This window comes from Mesoplodon bidens, assembly GCF_964165515.1.
Source record: "Mesoplodon bidens genome assembly, chromosome: 9".
Taxonomy (NCBI): Eukaryota; Metazoa; Chordata; class Mammalia; order Artiodactyla; family Ziphiidae; genus Mesoplodon; species Mesoplodon bidens.
In genome coordinates, this window is record NC_138166.1 from 94,796,009 (window position 1) to 94,818,204 (window position 22,196).

Here is a 22,196-nt window from a genome sequence, read left to right on the forward strand (position 1 = left end):
TTTACCAAACAGGTCAGGCCCTTTGCTATCTAACACTTACCTGCTATAAATAATACTCTTTTATCACATTCTCTCTCCCCCTCTGCAAACAATTTTCTACCCTCCAGTGTTACTTATTTACATATATTTTCCAGCACACATCACAGTTTTTATGCTTTTCTGACTTCTACTTAACTAAACCTCAGTTTTACAATATTCTCCCCTAATTTGTCTGCCTCTTGGGTGGTACCTCCCGTGACTCTGATACCCTAATGTTTTTTCGTCTATACTCCCATGGAACTTATTGCTCATTCCATTGTAGCAATTGTCACAAGGTATTGGCTAACAGATGGCAAAGTCTGTGTCATAATGTATCCCTGGCATATGCAGTACCTACCAAATAGCTGATATTTCAATAATTTTTGAATGAACAAATGGTGAGGATGTTGCTAAATTTCTCATCATGTTTACAGTTTATGTGATAAAGAGATCAGGGGCCACGGCCCAAGTTTTTAGTGTCATTCTTGTTTTTAATGAATTCTGTTCAAGAACAAGAAAGGTAGAGTCGTGGATCCAGTGTAGAAATCAAGAAGAGGCTGCACTGAAGGGATGGAGGAACAGAAGAGCCTCAGTAGCTTTCAATGATGCTCATGATCCATCTTGCATAAGGATTAACTTCTGTGAAGAACCCTTCACTTCCCAGGGTGACACTTCCTTTTGCCCAAGTCAAGATGCCATGCAACCTCCCACCGCAGATGGCTGGAGCTGCTGAGACTTCCTGCCAGAGAGAGGGAACAGGAGATCAATCGTGCTTTGTCCTCGTGGAACAAGAATTCATTGCAAGAAGTGGCACATTATAGTAGCAGAAGCACCTCACGGCCTGGAATCATTGTTCTTGAGAGGTGACAAACCTCTCTTCACATCCACGTAGGGCTTACCTCTCTTGGTTTGAATTTGACCAAACTGAGAGCAAGTAGGGGGAGAAAGGACAAATGGCTCCTCGCCCCGAATCTCTCCCACGGTGAAGGAAGGCAGGGGAATTGATGAGAAATCCAGACACTGAGGAGAAAGAGCAGAAGGGCTCCAGGCCTCCCTGTTGGGCACCATTTGGTTTCCCATGGGCACCTCTCCTCCTCATGGACCCCTTGCTATCTTCCTGTCTGGGGAAGGGAAAGATACCTTATTTTCAGATAAGGTCTTTAGAGGTTGTCCCACACACATGATGTTTATTGCCACTCTTTCATCTTGCATATTCTGGCACTCATTGTAGGGGAGAGTATATTGGTTGATCCAAGTCAGCATGTCAGGGTCACTAACTGTGGGGAAGAGAAATGAAGTCCAGGGTTACTCTTCTTATCACATATACTCTTGTGATCAGCCTCTATTTTGTGAATACATTAATACCCGAGAATATTTATGGCAGGTATCAGACATTCCATCCTTCTTAGAGTCCCTTGTTCAGTATCTCTGTGTCAGAGCAGTGGATTCAGAGCATTATGTGAGCCTTACGTCAGATATCATCAGATCTATAATTCTCTCTGTAGCGTGCATAACTTAGAAAGCTTGAAAAACCCACAGGAAAATTATGAATGATTGTGAGAAGAGAGAGACACAAAGCCATTGTCCCCAAGAAAGCTTCATTTTTGGCACCTACTTCATCATCTTTACATTTAATCATAAAGGTAGAAAACTATTTTTAATGTGTCTAAACATGCTTTTTTAGTGAGATAATTTATAAATGGATTATTTATAAGTGTATGTGCGTGTATATGTATAAATACACATATATATTTTCCCCTAAGAAGTAATATTGCTCATCTCACTAATAGCAATTGTTACTATGCTGTTAACCTCAGGATGCAAGGAGTCTAACCAAGGCATTATATAATTTTAATCTCTGGTAGAGAGTAACAAGGAGGAAGGAAACAAAAAATTAACCAGAGATTGCTCAGGCTAAGCCTAGTGTTACTTACAGAGAAGGATTTTTCTGATATATATCCAATCTAACGTCTTAAAGCAGATTAGACCAGAAAATGTCAAGTCAGAAAAGAACAAGAAGAGTTATGTTCAGTTTTAAGTTTTTATGGAAATTGAATTGAAATACATAGAACAAGCTAGGTGAAAATAACCTAGTTACTTGAAATAATGAACTCAATAAATATTGGGAGGCTGGCACCAGAGAGCTTATAGAATTGGTTTTTCACTATGATTCTGACACGCAGAGCCTATGGGATAAAACATTTATGTAGTTTTATTTTGTTTTCAAATGGTGTGTAATGAGTTACTTTGTAAAATGTGATACAGTTACTTTGGATAAGACTTAAAATCTTCAATTTGTTCATAAAATATGTTCACTTAGATTCCCTGGAATGTTGCTTCTAAATTGAAAATGAAGTTGCCAAATACTGAGAATACAAAAGTTCCCACTTTCTACTGTTGTTTTCACAAAACAGACTGATAGACAACACAGTCTCCCACTTTTTTTTTTTTTTTTTGCGGTACGTGGGCCTCTCACTGTTGTGGCCTCTCCTGCCACGGAGCACAGGCTCTGGACGCGCAGGCCCAGTGGCCACGGCTCACAGGCCCAGCCACTCCGCGGCATGTGGGATCTTCCCGGACTGGGGCACGAACCCGCGTCCCCTGCATCGGCAGGCGGACTCCCAACCACTACGCCACCAGGGAAGCCCCAGTCTCCCACTTTTTATTTTTACAGAACATATGAATTGTTCTGTAACTACCAGAGAAGGGTTTAAACCTGATTATCACCCATGACAATTTGCCTCAGTGAACAGGCTTTGGCAAGCCAATCAATCAATGTCACTTTTTAAAGTCAGCAAATCAGACTCGCCTCCAATAAACATGCTGAGTGCCAACCAATCAACAACAATCTCACCCAGGTAACCATGCCTCTACAGATGACGTCAACTTTCTTAAGCCCCAGAAAGTCTTCCAAACCCTGTACGGAAAGCTTCCCACAAACCCCATATAAGCCTAGGACTCTGCTCCTTGAGACTGTGTCTGCTCAGCATTGCTCTTCTATAATAAGCAATACATTTAGCTTTATCAGTTCATTTCAGATATCGAGTGGTGGTTCCAGCATCCTTTGGTAATACTGAAAGAGAGTATAATGGTAGTGTAAGGCCCTGCAGTAATCCCTCTAGGGTCAAGAGCATTACCTCATAGCAGCTATTTCCTTCAGGTATATCCCTCCACATTTTCCCCAGTGCCAAAACCTTCTCAGGATGAAGAACACAGAGTCAAACACTTACGGTTTTTATATTTACTCCAGGTCCAGGTTGGGATAAAGCAGGAATCATTAAGTGATAAGGGTTCCATAGCTATGGCTATGGTTCCCACTTGGTTGTTGAGTGCAGCAGCCTTAGACAGTTTTATCATCACCAAGTCATTGTTCAGAGATCCTGCGTTGAATTCAGGGTAGGGCACCATCATTGAGAAATTTCGTACCTGCTCTTTCTTATTTTCGATGTTGGGTTGATAAACTCCCAATCGGATTTTAACACTATGGAAGAAAGAAGGCAGGGAGTTGGGAGAGAACAGGGTCACAGAATGTCAGAATTGCAAGAAGTGTCAGAGGTGACCTCCTCCAATCATCTTAATTTTATCTCTTAGACCTGAGAACTCAAGTGACTGGCCTTGGTCTGTAAAATAGTAATAACAATAGTTTATAGGACTGTTGTGTTAGACTCAATGTATATACATAAAACCTGACATGGTATCTGCCACCTAGAACATACTCAGTGCAATCTAGTTGTGATGATGGTGATGCTGGTGATGATGCTGGTGATGATGGATGATCTGAATGAATAGGTAACAGAGATGGCACCACAATCCTTTATTCCAGAGGTCGTTGTCTGCACTACACTGTCTCAAGCAACTCTTGAGCAAGCATATTGTACCCTTTGTTTCTGGATATTCTTAGGCCCTTCCCAGCTCCTCTTGGGGCCATATCATTGTATTTACCATGTGCTGCCTACACTGATTATAGATTCACAAGACTCTTAGTAGTCTATCAGGACTCCCATTTACCATCTTCCATTATATTTCCTGGACAAATTCAAACCCACAGACTTCCAGTGTCAGGAGTCCAGTCACGTAACAGATACAGGAGCCACTGCCTACCAGAAACAGTTCATGCATTAGGCCTGGCTGAGAGAAGAACATCCAATTTACCAGCTCCAGTTCTTGGAGGGGATGAACTGTCTTTATTTCCTTTGTATTTCTCATTAACACACAGAGCACGGCTTCAATCTGGGTCTGAGTAAACTGTCTTGAACAACCAGATGGCTAAGAGTTCTGAGTTAAAAATGACCCTTATATACGCCTGAAACTCTGGCTAGGTCCCAGTCATACAACCGTTTCTCACACACAACAGAGACACTGAGGTTTGTAAGGGACAGCATCATCTCGTGCAGAGCTCCTTTGCCCTTCTCCTGTTACCTGCATCGCGTGGCTTCTGCTAACACTTCGACCTCAGCCTGTGAACACCCATCCCTACTCATTACACCCACTCAGCACTGGTCTCTCAGTTTGGCAAACACTCAGTTATCTTTACTGCTTCATAGACTCTGTACACTATTCCCTCTGCCTGGAATTTTCCCCAGGATTTATTCACTTGGTTGCATCCTCCTCTTCCTGTTGGTCTCATCTCTTCAACTAGGCCTGACATGATCACCCTAAGTAAAGTAGATATCTTGCTTTATTCCTGTATTTTACAGCTTGGCACTCTTTTTAATATTTTATTTTGGGACATTTATTTGTTATGGCTTACTTCCTCTACCAGAATGTGAGCTCCATGAGGGAAAACGAATTTCTGTCTTGTTCCCTTGCTGTTTTTTCAGTGCATTAAGCAGTCCCTAGAATATAGTAAATGTTCAATAAGTATGTTGAATGAATGAATATTATTTACTCTCTGTGAGAAAGAGTCTTCTGACACCTTCCTCTTCATCTCCTCCTAAACCACCCAAGTGTGTATTATTTTCCCCGTTGGGAAGATGACCCTCTCTCTTCCTGGGTCTTCTAATTCCCTAGGATGCCATTAGAACTTGCTGGGATGCCTCATCAGACCTGATTTTGTTTGAATAGAACCCTCATGGCTCCCAAGAGCAAACGGATACTTACGGTAAGGGGCAGTGAGCAGCGGTCAGTACCCACTCAGGGTGAATGAGAGACCCCACACAGGGTTCCGGGAAGGACTGAAGATAGACCATGTAAGGAATAGTAAAATCTTCTGCTATGTTCATCTTCTCAGTGTTAGAATGTTGGGCCAGAATGACTCCTAAAGAATCAGTGGGGTCACAGGTAGAAGGAGAGACAGGGCAAACGGTGAGAGTTCGCTAGGATAGTTTTTCCCGCCTTAAGGTTTTCAAGGACAATGTCAAGGTCTTCAAGTTATTTTTAAATATGCTTTTAAATCAAAGGGCAATCATGCATGTCACCTGAGCTCTCTACACATGAAAACTGACACATGTCTTTGCTTGAGATGGAGGTATATTAAATGTGAAATTAATGCAAAGGCTTATCTGAGGCTGATCAAAAACCCTGATTGGCAGTGCTGTGTATTATGAAAATGAAAAAAAAAGACTTAACTACTTTAAAAATAATAGTTTAACTTTTGCCAGGAATGAAAGGAAAAAGTTAAATACTACCTGACTTTGGTGGTGAAAGGAGTGGAAAAGCTTGGGATAGGGCCACGAGGCTCCCAGAGCCCCTGACCTAGCCCCCCTTCCTTTCCTGCACTCACTCCTCCAAAGTCCATCTGCTCAGAGAAAGGGAAGATGTACTTTTCTGGTGTGTGTCCAGGAGACGCAGCGATCTAGGAAATCAGCCACTCAAGAGCCTTGGGAGAGTGCAGGGGACTTACAGTGATGTATCCTAACATGCTCACAGGCACCGGAGAAGCCCAGAGAGGCTGCTGGTGGGGTGAGCTGTGCATCGAGAGTGGTTCCTTTCGTTTGCATCAACAGTTACTTGAAGGAACTGCCCACCAAGTCCTCTCTCTTCAGTTGTGGTAGCTGCCTCCCTCTCTGACCCTCCCACACACCACCGCATCTCTGCCTAGGCAGCAACAAGACCTCAGACTCACCAGCTGCGCTCGTGAGTGCAAAGATGAGACAGCACTTCATGGCAGGCCGGGGTCTCAGCAGGAGCAGAAGCCCAGGCAGGTCAAGCTGTCCGCTGCCTCAGTCTGCAGTCCAAGCGTCTTGGCAAGAACAGCGGGGAGAGAAAATATTAAGTCGGGGGGGTAGGATGTCTTCACACAGGCCCTGATCAAAATCCAGTTACATAAGGCACACCTGAGATCTGTCTCTGATGGGGGTGAAAGGGAAAGGGGCAGACCAAGTCCAGCCCCCGGTGCCTCTTCTCTGACCCTAAAAATCCCAGGAGTACCTGCTGACATTCTCCTCCCCTCTCTGTGACACAGTCTTTCTTTGTTGTCCTCTCCTCCCTTTGTGACTGTGAACCTCTCTCCCTGCCCTCACTTGCCATCTCCCTTTTCCCCAAGAGTCCCTCTGCCCCTCTCAGAGACTCTTCAAACATTGGGGTATGAAATAGATTTAACAAATCATCCTCCACTCGCCATTTTAGTGACGAGGATGCCGTAGGCCTCGTGGAAGTTAACAGGCAAGTCAGGACTCGGAACGGTGTTTCCAGATTTCCCCTGATGTGTAGAACTTTACCTGAGCCCTGTGCTCCAGAAAACAGCAGTGGGTGAAAAATTCTTGGAAATTCTGTATTCTGAGAAATGGCTTATCACAAAGAGTGACCCTTCCCCACATGAGTTTGAAAAGGCTCCATCCACTCTTTCTCATGGCTCCCATAAGACTTTGGATGACTCCTTTGTGGACGTGTGACAAGGACAGCCACAGACCTTCCCGCTTTTGCCTGAACCATGCAGACCCTCCAGCTCCCCATTCTTTCTCTCATCAATGATTAGCTGAGCTTAGAACTGTTTCCTCCCCCGCCCCCCGCCAATCTAACTACAACTAGAGATAAACACTTCCTGTTCAGCTAACTGAGAATTCCCCTGATTGCAAAACAACCTCAACTGTTAATCTCCCCACCTGTAACTTGTCTACATCTCCCTACAAAAGTCTTAAGGCAAAAGCATCCTGCTGAGGCACTCTGATCTCCAGATCTGGGATATTCTTATTGCAATAATCTGAATAAAATCTATCTCCCTACGTGTTCAGTTTCTGTGTTTCACACTTAATACTCTTTTTAATGCACCCCACTCCTTTTTATAAGTTAGCCTTAACTTTCTGACTGCCCCCCCCTCCGAAATATGTAACAAATAGTGGTTTCAACCATGGATATTGGTCTATAGTTTTCTTGTGTTGTCTTTCTCTGGCTTTGATATCAGGGTAATGCTGGCCTTGTAGAATGAGTTGGGAAGTGTTCTCCCTTCTTCAATTTTTGGAGGAGTTTGAGCAGGGTTGGTGTCCATTCTTTGAATGTTTGTTAGAATTCTCCAGCTAAGCTGTCTGGTCCTAGGGTTTTCTGTGTTGAGAGGTTTTTGATTACTGACTCAATCTCTTTATTCATTATTGGTCTGTTCAGATTTTCTATTTATAAAGCGCTTAGAACAGCAAGTTCTAATGGTAAATAGTAAGTCCTATATAAATGCTTGTTAAATAAAATAACTATAACCTTAGGATCCCCATATTTTCTAGGCTTCTGGGGACACTTTTTTATCTATGTCCAAATATTGTTGTAAGTCCTTAAATCTTTGTAACATTTCCATGTTTATTAATAGCAGTGAAGAGCATAGACTCAGGAGTCAAGCTCCTAGGTAAGGTTCAATTCCCGGCTTCAGGACTTTCTAGGTGCCTTGTCCTGATAAAAACATTTAACCTCTTTAAGCCTCAGTATTCTAATTTATAAAATGGGAGGAATATTAGCACCTAATTCATAGGATGGACATCTTGTTTGCTTCCAGGTTTTGGCAATTATAAATACAGCTGCTATCAACACCCATGTGCAGGTTTCTCTGTGGAGATACATTTTCAACTCCTTTGAGTAAATACCAAGGAGTGTGATTGCTGGATCGTATGGCAAGAGTATGTTTAGAAAGTTTCCACAGCTTAGATGGAATATAAATTAAAAAGGGATTAGACTGAGCTACTCAGAAAAAATGGTTATTTTTAAGACTAAATAAAGACTTTTATAGTTGCATTTTTTCAACAAGGCAGACATTCTTACTTGACTTTTAAAAGTAAGGCTAAAATCATACCAAGATAGTAAATATCTTTATTTTTTAAAGGTCTTTTAAAATTTGATTTTAACACTAAATTTACTTGCCATAAAAGATAAATGATTAAACTAGTTTTCATTTAAATAATGAATTAAATAAGATTTCTAGGGAAAAAGAGGCTTCTATTTGTCTTATTAAAGCAAATATTCTTAGATAAATTCATCTTGAGTATACCTTAAAATTTTTTGCTCGTTAATGGGAAAACTAACAGATTATGGAGTGTACCAATCTGAAGGGAAGTTACTTCTATCCAGCTTATATATCCCATGTGAAAAAATATTTACATAAGTAGCTAAACTTCCAAGTGCAAATATTGCTTTATTTTACATAACTATCAAAGGTCCTAACCATGAAGTTGACAGTTGAGAGCCGTCTGAGAGTTTTCAGAGCAAGTGATAAATAAATTAAATCTATCTGTTACTGTAATGAGACACAGCAAGCAAAAAAACTTTTTTCCTAATCTCAGACTGTTACCTCTTTACATTGCCTTATTTTTGCTATGAAATATCATGTCTTCCTGGATTTTATTGAATCATGAATTAGGTATTTATTTGTAGTAGATACCTTTTGGTGAGAGATATCTCTTCTGACTACAAAATGGGTTTTTAAATCATAGTATGCTTTCACAGGTCTTTTGATGTTTTTCTTTTGATTATACTTTGGAAGCAGATCTTTGCTTTCCATTTATCCATTCTTTGATCCAGTTTTCTTTTCCTGTGGCATTTGCATTGATTAGCATTATATTCTCTAGTCTCTATTTATTTGTTTTCTGTTTACCCAATCAGAATGAATACACCGTGAAGGCAAGGTTTTAACTGTTTTCTTCCCTGCTGTATCTTTAGTGAATTAAACACTGTTAGGCAGGTAATAGGCCCTCAATAAGTTAAGCGGTTGGATAAATGAATAGAATAGTTACATTGTCTCTACTGTACAACATACCACGTTTATTTAATCAATCCTCTGTTAATGACTATTTGAGTTATTTCCGGATTTTCACTGTTATGTAGACAACACATCAGTAAGCATCCTTGATTACTCTGGTGGAGACTGTGGCTGCCTCCTTAAAATCTACACCTCCTTTTCTTGATAGCTAACCTTATAATTACTCAGTTAACCAAATATATACCAAGTAGGCCATGTTTATTGCAAAATGAATATCCATCGTGCTCTGATGGTGTGCCACGTAACTTAATTATGTTCAACAGCATAATCCTCTTCAGTTATTGGCTCAGGGATGTGAGAGTGACCAAATTCAGTTAAGGAGACACAATGTGTCCAACAGGGGCTTCTGGGGAAAAAGCTTCTTTCTCCCTAGATACAGGCAAGGCAGAGTATGGCTCTGACAGCTGTCTTGATCACAAGGCTTTATCCTTAGGACAAAGCTGACAGTGATGCAGAGGGCAAAGACAGAAATAAATTGGGTCCCCTGATGGCATTTTTGAATTGCTGAATCAAACCATTCTTGCAGTGCTCACTATTTCTAAGCTTCCACCAGTGCATTTTAAAGTACATGTTAAAGTATGAGTTGGACATTCTGTTCCTTGAAACTGAATGATTCCTAAATGATACACTCACACTTACACATTTTTGTTTTTATAAGCACATTTTAATAGGATAGGATTCTAGAAGTTTAGCTGCTGGGCCAAAGAGCATATAGATTTCACATTTTAATATAATTTCACAAATTGTAACAAGTCAGATTTTAAACAAGAGATAGAAAATGCCAAGATATGCTGAAAAGGGACTATTGGATGGTGTCCAGAAAAATGATTTATTTGCCTTTTCATACTTTACTTTGGGCCTGCCCTGATCTCTCATCTTTTATGTTATCTCACTTATCTTTTCAGGTCTCTGAATCTTCCCTCTACCTGAGGTGGTTAGGTGAGTAGGCGTATATTGGTGGTGGTGATGGGTGGGGTAAAAGAACGTTTCAGAGGGAACAGGGAAATCTTTAAACTCATTTGTTTCTGTAGAGAAGCCTAAGATGTTTATTTAAGGTAGATATAAGGTACCATTTAAAAACAAAAAAAAAGAGGAGTTATATGTGAAATTATTTTAGGCCATAAGCAAACATAAAAGCAATTCAATAACAACTAAGGAAATACACAGGACAGATTAGTTATAACTGAACACTTAAGAGCCCTGAATGCAAGGCTAAGGAATCTGGGCTCCATCCTAGTGGCATGATAAGGTAACATGAAGGGCTTAGGACTGCTCCCTGCAAATGTGCCATCCAGAGGTATACAAAGGGATAGAAAATTGGTAATAGGGGAATGTATCTTCCCATACCTTCCTCTTCTGAGATACCTGTTATGGACTGCATATCTGTGTCCCTCACCACCAAAATTCGTATGTTCAAACCCTAACACCCAAGGAGATGGTATGAGGAGGTAGGGCCTTTGGAAAGTTTAGATGAGGTCATAAAGGTGGAGCCCCCATGATGGCATTAGTGCTCTAATAAGAGGGAGATACTGTTACCTAACACACGTCTGTGTGCCTGACACACAATGAGGCCAAACAATACCAAAACATCAGAGTTCGGAGCAGAGAAAGGTTTATTGCAGGGCCATGCAAGGAAACGGGTGGCTCATACCTTAAAAACCCTAAACTCCCTTAAAGCTTTCAGCAAAGCCCTTTTATAGGAAAGCTGAAGGAGGGGCATGGTTAGTTGTTACAGATTTCTTGGTGTCAGATCCTTTGTTCTTGAGGTCAGGTCGCGGTCAGGTCACGATGTTCCTGTAAACCTCCACCAAAACAAATGTTGTTCTCTGTTCTGACAAGAATGTGCAAGGTCCCAAGGCTGGACTTTCACCCTCTGAGGTCCAGGCCCTGGCTAAGAGGAGGGGGTCCCTGCACGGGAGGGTTACCCTGCCCGGGAGCGCTCGTCCAGCATCCAGGCCCTGCCGAAGAGGTAGTTCTCCGCTGACGGTGCCCTCAGGGCCAGGTCCCCAGACCCTGCCCAGCTGTCATCACTGAGAGAGCCAGGCGCCCAGGACCCAGCCAGCGCTCAGGCTCCTCAGGCCACCCAAAGCGGACCTGGGGAGCAGGTCCTGTGGACCCGTGCAGACTGCTGTGGCCATTAGGTCGCAGAGGCAGGGATGGGGGAGAGGTTCCCCCTGCCTCAAGGCCTGGGCCCGGCCAGTGGGCTGTCGTGGCGAGGACTCTGGAGCTCTGCAGGACACAGCACCCAGCCTGTCCCCGAGGCCCCCCCAGCTCACCCACCGGCCCTTGATACACCTCTTACCACACGCACTGCCCCCCGCAAGGACCACGACATGGCCAACCATTGGCCAAGGGGGACCTCCACCCGCCAGGTGAAGGGTCTCCTGCTTCTGATCTCGCAGTAACAGTTGCTCAGTAACAGGGTAACGGCCACGTGCTATTGGCTGCACACCTGCCCCGCCCTTATTACAATACTAGAGTCAGTTCTCTCAGCCATGTGAGGATACAGCAAGAAGGCAGCTGTCTACAAGCCAGAACGGGGCCCCCACTACCTTCTGTGTCACCTTGATCTTGGACTTTCCAGTCTCAGCAACTGTGAGTAATTACTGTCTATTGCTTAAGCCACGCAATCTGTGGTTTTCTGGTTACAGCGCACCAACTAAGATCATACCCATCCTTCACCGTATCCCGTTCTCCTACCGGGACTACACACGTGTTTACCTTTCAGAACTCCTCGACCTATTCCAATGCTGTTACGCTCAGACCATATTGTATCTTTCATCCTTGATTCATACCAAATACACATAGGAATCATGTACCGGGACCTGTACTCCTAATCATCCTCTAGATGATCCAAGGAAAAATGAAAAGTTGCAGGGAACAACATTGAAGAACTAAAGCGGGGTGTCTGTGCTGCCTCTCAGGATAGGGCGGAAGAGAACAGAGAACACCACCCCTATAGTCAAGACTTTTATGGTCTCGGTAACAGATCAATTTTCCACAAAACTTATCTGCATTTGCACCTTTTTTTGCTTACAGTTCAAAATAGTACCTACGTTGAGCTGGGATTTGGGCGGTCTAGTGTGGGAGGGGGTACAGATTACTGGCAGAAATCATGCATGCCGTAGCAGTAAAATTCCAGATGGAAAACAAGAGTATCTTGGAGAATAAAAGAAATAGGTAGATGAAACCTTGGAAATGCAGGATCTGTACTTTTTAAAACATTCTCCATGTCCTAGTCTAGCCTCACAGAGTTTCAGGTAGATTAGAGACAAAGGGAGAGCACAGGGTCACACAGCAGCAGCAAAGCGATGGGATAAGAATGGCTGGGGCTTCACTTCAGCTGCACAATGAACTAGTTGAGTGACTTTAGGCAGTCGATTTTAACTTTCTGCATTTTAGTGTCATTATCTGTGTAAAAATACAGTGGTAACAGTGATGGCTAACCTTATTCATCTTTATAGCCCAAATATCCACCCGGAGTCTGGCATATAGTAGGTGAGCAGTAATTTATTTTGATGAGGCTGAATGAATGAATGACTAAATAGCCTTTCAAATTCCATCTTCATGTAATAGTTCAACTCTATATGCACCCTATTCTCAGTAGCCACATTGAAGAGAAAGTACACAAACCAAGTAAGGACACTTCTCGGATATATCTGGTACAGGAGAAAATGTTTTTATTTAGATACTGTTTTCAGGATGGGAGGAAGGTGAAGCTGACTAACATGTAGGGTCATGAAGAGATGAAGCCGTTTAGTTGGCAGCGATGGTCTTCTCAATCCACCTCACGAAGTTGCAGACCTTGGTGTAGACACCAGGTTTGCCTTTCTGAGCACAGCCATAGCCCCAGGAGACAATGCCCTGGAGCTGTCCTTTGCAGACCACAGGGCCACCAGAGTCACCCTGGGCAAGAAGGAAGAGCCAGTTAGAACTCACAACTGTGCCCAGATGGGAGAAAGGCTCAAAGGTGTTCCTCCTTTACCCGGGACCACCTTCCCAGGCTACTGATCCTCCATGAAGCCCTTCTCTTTGACTGGAAAACCAACCCTCAATCTCCATACTGGACCCCTATTCTTTCTCCTCCTTTGAGCTCCCTCTTTCCTTAGTTGCAGGGCTGTAGTGCCAAGAAGAGGTGAGGACTGGGCAGTGCAATGCTGCCCATCTAACCTGCTCCTTTCAAAGTTTCCTTCTGCTCTAGCCCTCCTCAGAAGCCCACCTGGATGTACTGTTTGCACATGATCTTCTGTATATCTTTTCCCCTGATCCCTAACCATTAATATGGCAAAATGAATTTATCATTTATCCCAAATCTGTCCCTCAGCCCTCATAATCAGCCCCAGGGAGAACTTTTCAATTTTCTGAGTTTCAGGAAATGGGAAATACTGTGGAGATATGTGAGGCTGAGCTGGAAGGAGAAGGCGTGCAAAGCAAGTAACCTGGCAAGAGTCCTTTCCGCCCTCCAGGAAGCCCAGGCACATCATGCTGCTGGTGATCTGGCCGGGATAGGCACTGCGGCAAGCGCTGTCAGACAGGATGGGAGCTTTCAGACACTGCAGGAACTCAGGGAAGCTGGCTGTTGGGGGCAAGAGTGGAAATGGAAGAGGATTACCCATCCAATCTGGGGAATTTCTTTCTCAGGATCTCTCCCCCCTCTTCCCAATATTCCCATTCCTTCTCTCAGATTGCCGGTAACTTCTGTTTTGGAAGAACAACTTATATCTGGAGGGTCTTCCGAACGGTTTTCATCAACAGATTGTTCTCTCTCTGACACTAGCATCAGTGACCATAGATCTCAAATCTAGAGATTTTATTTCTGAAGCGGGGCTATGCTTTGAAAAGTTCCAAATCTCTTAGTCTCTGTTCTGTGTACCTCCTCGTGTTTTGGTTCCCTGCAAATCACTAATCACATTTTAGTTGCATACCTGGCAACTTTACCATAGTCCTTTTTTTGTGGTGTTGTCAAGCAGAGGAACGTTACGCATTTCAATTAGTATATTCTAAGACTCCATAGAATCCCACTATTCTCTGGGAACATAGCCTTGAGTGACAGCTAGGGCTAACTGACTCTGAACACGTTTTTCACCTCTAGGATTCTCAGACTTGGTGATTCTGTTCCAGGTGACACTTACAGCCACTGCTCTTGGTGTTGCCCCAGCCAGAGATGAGACACTCGGTACCAGCACGTGCACAAGATCTTGGCAGAGGGACAGTGGCTACTTGAGCATTGAGAGTGACAGGTTGGTTCAGTTTAATCAGCATGATGTCGTTACTGAAGGTTTTTTTGCTGTAATCGGGATGGACGATGACCTTGGCTGCTTTGACGAATTGCTCATTGCCGTCAAGGACTTCAATGTTGTGTGCTCCCAGACCCACCTGCATTCGGCTGGATTAAAAGGTTACAAGTTCTCTAAGTCTCCAACGTGAGCTCCTTCCCATTCCATGACAGCCCAGTCTTGAGCATAAGCACAGACAGAAGCCCCCTGAAGCACTCACATACACACACAGGTTAGTGTGCACTTAAGGTAGTCCTACCACCTACGGTGCAGGTTAGAGGATTCCTTGGGTAGGCGTCACTCCAAGGCCAGACTCACAACCCAACATCTTGCTAGATTCATTAGGTATAAGAATGGGAACCAAATGATGCCAATCCAGCAGTAGGAGGTGAAAAGGCAACTGGTGTTGATTAATCTGGTTGGGATTATCAGTTATTGTAAGGAGCCGTGGCAGGCCTCAGAGATATGGCAGAATATTAAGGGAATAGAATGAGTTGTGTTTATCTTTAGGTTGTACTGGAAATTTCCTGTGTTTTGTTACTTGCATATGCCATGTTTTTCCTGGTTGAGCTATAATGATTAGTGCTGTTAAGGTACTCTAGGTATAGTTAATCACTCACTATTTTTCTTCCTATGTCTTTATTGCCCTCATTTGCAAGGCCATCAGGGAACTCTAAGGGTATCTTTTTGTGGGAAAATCCCTCAATGCATACAACGCCTGGGCAGTGGGGGGATAATGAGGTCTTGAAATCTGAATGCTCCCCCCTCGAGCATAACTCTGTAGTTCTCCCTGATTGTGCTTTGTCAGGGCTGGGGATGACCTGACCTCAGAGAACAGGGCTGTGAGTATTGGTTACTTACGACTTGTAGCAGTGAGCTGCGGACACCACCCACTGACTATTGATGAGGGAACCCCCGCAGAAGTGGTAGCCAGAGTTCAGGGTCACCTGGTAGGGGACAGAATGCGCTGCACAGGTGTAGCCCCCGACAATCTTGTCATCATCGTCAGTGGGGAAGGCAACTGACAGAGAGAAGTTGGAGCTATTGTGGAATTTCTACTCAGCAGCAAGGTTTTGCAGATTAACCAGAAAAAAAAAGGTCATGTTTTCTTGTCATGCATAATCAGGAAACAGTGATTTTAATATAATTGTTTTCAAAATCTTATTGTTCTATACATTTAACACATATGCTACTTATGCTATTATAAGTATCTAATTTTTAATTTATGCTTTAAATTTGATCAATAGACTGATTTTTTTACATATGTCACACACACACACACACATACAAATCAGAGACTCCTTACATAATAAATGCCTTGAAGCCGACTACCTGAGAATATAAAGAATACTTTTTACATAAAACCTTGCTAAGGAGACATTTAAGTATGTGTTCAATAAAGCTTTGCAGTCACCATGATTGTGTTTATTTGTAGAGTTCAGTATAGGATAAACACCACATGAGGTAACAGAAAGGAAACTTTTAAATACCACCTGAGAATGTTCTGACCTGGAAAAAATGGGGAGTTTTGTACTTTTGTTTCCACAATCTCTTCTTGGTTCTCACCTAAAATGTTAACTAAATAATCTCATAGAACATTATAAGGTTTCTCTCTCTAATCTTTCCCCTCATCCCAATTATATTTCCAACATTTTAAATTTATTCAGCACTGTAAATTTTGGACCACTGATTTATTATGATTTCTAAGGACTCCAAATGTCTGGGATTATATGATATATGCCCTGTTGTTCATATATTTTAAAGTAATTTGAGGTAGACTTTTTTGATATGTAAATATGTGTATTGAATTTATTTATAACAACCAAATTCGGGAAAATTCTGTAGTAAGTTTGAAGTGTACAATAGTATTGAATAGTATAAAAACAGAAATAGTCATTTCTCTATTTCTTTTCATGATTGCATGACATGTTGTTTTACATCAAAGAGATTTCATTAGTGAAGATGTGGTAAAACCAGCCCATAGCTTTTATTCATGAGAAATAGAGTGTCTTTTCCTGTTAAGATCTCTCTTAAGGTGCCCTTTAGTATAGAGGAGACTCAGGCTGTGATGCTCACAGCCTCTTCAAGGAGCACAAGATTAGTCATTAGTCCCAATTATTAACTCCAAGTTCTTATAAAGATCAAAACAACGTTCCCTTAACATTGACCATCTTTTCTTTTTCACTCTTACTTCATAGACTGTACCTGAAATTCAGGGCAGATTCGTCCTCTTAATACTTTCTACACTGATCACCCCTGCCCTGCATCATCTTCTCCAGCAAGTGAGATTTAGTTATCTACAGACATATGTACTGTACATTGTTGTTTCAACACCTTAAGCCTCTTGAGTACAGAGATTATATTCAGCATTCATTGTTGTCTTCCAGAGTAGAAAGTGCATCCTTAAAAAAGTCATAGACACCTACTGATCACTTATTGATCAAGACTCACCAGCGACTCCCAGGAGAGCAAGAAAGATGAGGGTCATCATGGTTGCTCCCCGGATCTGGACTAGGGACTATGCTGAAGGGTTTCCATCCACAGCTATTTATACCACCACGTTTGTCATTGACACCCATGGCCACAGGTGCCAGAAATGTGATTTCACTGGAAAGTCACAAATCCAAATTTAGAATTCAATTCCGTGCCACATTCAAGATGATTCAGCATCCAATTTAAACATCCACTTTTGTCCACTTTTCCAGAGGTTCTGGGAATGGAAAAAATGAGCCCACCTGGTAGAAACTGTTCCCCATAATAGAAAAGTAAGTTGGAGTAAGGTCACATAACAGGGCTACAGGTGTCCTGATTCCCAGAGAAAAAAATTAGGTACTTGGTTGTCTCAAGCATGAACTTTTATGCTGAGGATTATCTTGAGAGCTATACCCTTGATGTAATTAACATTGCCTGTTTCAGAATTATATAATTTGTCTTGTAGTAGCTCTGGCCTTGTATACCCATGTTAATATTTCACTATTGATAGGAATACTTGTTCTCCTAAAAAAAGAAAAACATTTCTGATTTGAAACCACAATAGTTCAAAATAGGAAAGGGAAAGAGTGAGAATAGTTTATCCTTATCTGAACTTACTATTTAATAGGCATATGCTAAATACTTAGCCTGTTTATTAAATTAGTAATTCTCAAAACAAGCCTATTATAATTCCCATTTAACAGTTGGGAAAACTGAGGCTCACAAAAATATAAGGGACTTTACCAAAATCACAAGGCAAATCCATGGTAGGGTCAGGATTCCAACCCCGGAAATCTGGCTTCACCGTCTGTGCTCTCAAGCACTACATAACATTTCCCTAGTCAGTTCACCAAAGTCTGGACACCAAGATAATACAGAGTTCTTGGCCAGCGAAGAGACAATGGGAATTTATTGAGTGCTTACTATAATATGTATCAAACCCTGTGGGTGGGATTTTGATACATCTACTCATTCAGTCCTTACAAACAACTTTATAAGTGTTGTGCTCTAATTTTTGCCATTTTATAGATGGGGAGGTTGTGGCTTAGAGAAGGTAAAATTTTTTTTCTCAAGTTTTCAGTACTATGAGGTGATCCATACAAGAGTTCAAACACAAGCAGCCTCACTTCAGAGCCCATACCCTCCACTGTGATGCCGTTACACATAATACAGGAATGATGAAATAACATTTATATTTTAAGGCAGGACGATAAAAATTCAACATTCCATTCTCTCTGTGCCACTTTGGGCTACCCCCCTTCCTCCTAATGTGCAGTGTGCATCTGCTTTTCATGTTAGAGCTCCTCAAAAGTGGGAGTGCCTGCTCGATGGTAAAGATCAATTTTTTTCCCTTTCTTCTGAAGCTAGCAATATAACTTCTTAAAAGTTTTTTCCCAGCTCTGTACGGGGTCATGATGTCTTATGCTCACTTTGTACTTGCTTACCTGGACTGTGTTTCCTTGGTGAACTTTATGTAAAATATCACTATGTCATTTTGATGTACGGTCCTGTGTCTCGAAAATGTATACGACTGTGCCTTTGACTTCTAACAGGCAGAACAGTCTTCAGAGCTTCTTACAGTCTGTCTCACTGGTTGTAATCCTCAGCTTGGCTCGAATAAAATTTCCCATTTTCCCCCTTAATTTGATAGTTCTTTTGAATTTTTCTCGATCGGAGAAGATTCTGAACTCTACCAAATTAAGGGATGATGACAAGGATCACATGGAATTCTGAAATATCTAAGAAATGGGTTCCTGGAGCAAGAATTGTCATAATTAATGGGACATGGCAGAAGTATCCAGAGTAAGTGAATCTGAGCGAGAACTAACCTTTAGCTAGATATAGCCAAATTCTACACCTATACAGTGCACCTGAATGGCCTACCAGGATGCCATTTCTGCTTTAGCAAATTGTCACTCCTGAAGTAGGTTCTGTTTCTTCTTCATTTGAAAATTTGTTGATATGAAGATGATTTAGTAGAAGGCAGAGTTTCTCAACTCTGGCACTGTTGATAACATGGGCCAGATAATCTATGTGGGGTGTTGACCAGCACACTGTAGGATATTTATCAGCATCCCTGGCCTCTAGTTACAAGTAGCATTAGTCCTTCTCCCAGTTATGACCAAAAATGGCTCCAAACTGCCAAATGTCCTCTTGGGGGTCCATTTCATTCCCAGCTGAGAATGACTGAACTAAGGTGAAAAGATGGCAAAGCAGCTTCTAAGGCTACAGCCATGGGAAAGTGCCTGTATTGTCCCTAACTGAACTCAGTAACACTGAGTACATGGTACACAAGGCAGGAAGCTGCCATTCACTGATCCCTAAAAATTAAGAAATACTAAGGAGTAAGGGGAGAACCAGTCCCAGAATGAGGAACAGGGTGTCTTCTCATCCTGTCTAATTATCTTCCATGTTGACATTTCCACAATGAAGTGTTATGTGTTGTATAATTCTACATCACCCCTGAAACTTCCCCCAAACTTCATCAGGGATCTTAATCCATATGAAAAACACAGCATCTTAGAGAAGAGTTTACACAATAATTGGCTCATATGCTGCTATGTCCTAGAGGGCTGTCTGTGGTGTGCCCTGGGCTTTTTTTACTTGGACCCATTCTATTAGGAAGGGAAAGAGTGAGGGTTGCCAGCTAAGGAGAGTTATCTAGGATCAATGGCAAATTCCCAGCTAAACACCTGGAGACCTGTCTGGTTGCAGTGTGATGGTTCTTCACTCATCTAAAGCAGTAGTGGGGATGTGAGAAAAATGCCAAGTGATCATTTCCAGACTTCAGTAATTCCCATACAACTCTCATACACGTTGCATGTAAACCACTTAGCACAATGCTTGTACTGTAGTTACATTCTTGTTTTCAAACTACACTTCTTTTCCTGAGTCTCTTCTTAAACAAAGATGTTGATATTGTATGTCTTTGCGGATTTTTATCTAATGCACATTTACATGAACACATGCTATTTTTTAAAAGCTATTTAAGTAAAAATGGTCACCCATGAACCACCTAAAATCATGCTGAGGAATTTTAATGATGCTCATAACAACATGGGGCTAGACTGATGGTTGGACAGCATGAAGGTGGGAAAAACCAAGGATAGCCGATGGCGGTAGGGGAGGTGGCGGCTGTGAGTGGAAAGGGTAAGGAGCAGAGTAGGCCTGGTATTAAGTGAAGGAGCTTTGTATTCTAAGTGAAAGTCACTAGGAGAATGGTCCCTACTGAAGAGGCCAGTGGAATGCTGGATCAGTGTGAGGCATCTCTATATCTATGTATGTGTGTTTGTCATTTCTGTGAAGTGGGTTAACAAATCTGAAGAAAACATCTTTGCATGATTGAGTGGGAGCTTGGACCTTCAAGATATCTTATTCTTCTGAGATATTTCTGTGAAGTTTGACCCTAGGCAATTGAGTTGGGTCTCAGACTAAATAAATATTCTTGTCTGCATTTTATGTGGTTTGGTACTTATACTTCTTTTCCTAACTTCAAACACATGGTGGCCCAGAAGCATGTGTCTGTGTTCATTAATCTGTATTTGTCACCTTTATTTTCCATGCACATGGCTTAGGGGCCTTAGAGGATCATTTAAACTTGTGCCTAAATTGGGTACTGATTGGGCTCCAGCAAACATATTGATATTTATATTGACAAGAGCAAGAGTCACCGACCATTAAAGGTAATTTTATGCCCTTTCCTTCAATGAGTCTGTTTTTCCTTTTCTTTGGCTTCTCTAGTCACTTTCCTGGTTAATACATCACCAGTCACTGAGGCTGTGCTGTGCTGGCTCTTTACCACTACAATGTGTAGGGAAATTTTAAATAAGAATTTCTCCCCTTGAAACATAATATACTAAGAAACTTACTAAAAAACTGAAGTAAACAATCAGGGCAAATCGGTGTTAGTGAATAGAATGTTCTTTCCTGGTAAAGTGAATCCTGGAACCAGGCTGTGTTTTCCCTGAGAATCCTGCTCAAGGGTGCCATTCGTCTGGGGGCATTTCTCTTCTAGCCACATGTGGTTCTCTCCACGTTTTATGTGCAGGGTCAGAAACCTTTTCTTTTTCCTGTAAAGGGCCAGATAGTAAATGTTTTAGGCTTTGCAGGCAATATATACAGTCTCTGTCACTACTACTCTGCTCTTGACCATGAGCAACTCTAAAGAGTACATGAATAAGTGAGTGCAGCCCTGTTGTTGTTGTTTTTTTTTTTTTAGGGGGGGTGTCTGGACTTTAATATCCTCATGGATAAAATGAATACCCAGAGAAAATAATGGGGAAATGGGGGAAGTTAACCTTTGATCCACATATCAGACTTTTGTTAAAGTGCCGACTTAATTCAGTTATGTCTCTGTCAGAATTCACTTCACATTTCTCTCTCTTCCCATTTGCAGCCATATCCTACCTCCATTCCTCAAGATTAGGTTGGTAAAGCAGGCTTAAAAAAGGACAATTAAGTTTTATCATAGAGGTTCTCAGGTATGTAACCTGAGACCCACAGCTGTCAGAACAGCATGTGCAAATGCCATCTTGAAATAATTTGGAAACTTGCCACTTCTGAATATGATGGGCTAGTGAGGCATTTATTAAGAGAAAACATTCTATTGGATTGGAAGGAAATGAGATTAGGAAGAAAAACAGAGATGCATGAAGGTGAAAATGATGCTGAAGGTCAAAATAGAGCATCATAAATAGAAAATGACAAGAAAGAGGGAAAAATTATAGTACACACCCCACATTAATTTTTTGACAAAGACAGTTTTCTTTCAGATATATTTATATCCCCACCAGGAAAACTTTTTGTGATTTGTCTCCAAGCTCCATCATCCCAACCTTCTTCAATATACCCACCTTGCTTTTATGGGATACATTTCCTAAATGAAAGTACACAGATATCCAAAGAGTTCCATTACTAGGCTCAGAAATATTTTTCTATTATAGTTTTGGAAATTCGGGGATTAGGAAAAACCTAGTAGGCACCTTGAATTCCACTCTAGGAAGAAGACATAGTTCCTGGGACATAGGCTAGTGAGCAACCATTCACAAGTGCTGTAACCCTCAAAACTCTCAGTCATTGTCACTTTCCTACTTCATCCTTGTGAGTGACAGTCATCAGACAAAGTATTTAGCAATCTTAGTAGAGAAGACAGGTTCACATAGGATAAGTCATGTCAAGCTGACCCCATTTTATTTGGGGTGAGCTCACTAGATTGAGGAATTTGGAAGAAATTGGGACTAGCATGTCTTGTTTTC

At 41.8% G+C, this 22,196-nt stretch overlaps 2 protein-coding genes across 2 annotated transcripts; both read right to left on the minus strand.

Annotated features, from left to right (window-relative positions):
• Nucleotides 1-605: 605 nt before the first annotated feature.
• On the minus strand, nt 606-5,265 carry LOC308622654 (putative inactive serine protease 58). Its single transcript, XM_081244217.1, has 4 exons — nt 5,119-5,265; nt 3,249-3,499; nt 1,159-1,295; nt 606-757 (listed from the first exon to the last, which is right to left on the minus strand). The coding sequence occupies exons 1-4, from the start codon at nt 5,238-5,240 to the stop codon at nt 608-610; spliced, it is 660 nt and encodes a 219-aa protein (XP_081100343.1). The 5' UTR covers nt 5,241-5,265; the 3' UTR covers nt 606-607.
• A 7,684-nt stretch (nt 5,266-12,949) lies between these two features.
• Nucleotides 12,950-16,960, minus strand: LOC308622748 (trypsin-like; the record flags this gene model as incomplete). Its single annotated transcript, XM_081244387.1, has 5 exons — nt 12,950-13,099; nt 13,633-13,769; nt 14,326-14,579; nt 15,331-15,490; nt 16,921-16,960. 5 exons carry the CDS (start codon nt 16,958-16,960, stop codon nt 12,950-12,952), a joined length of 741 nt encoding a protein of 246 aa, XP_081100513.1.
• Nucleotides 16,961-22,196: the final 5,236 nt, after the last annotated feature.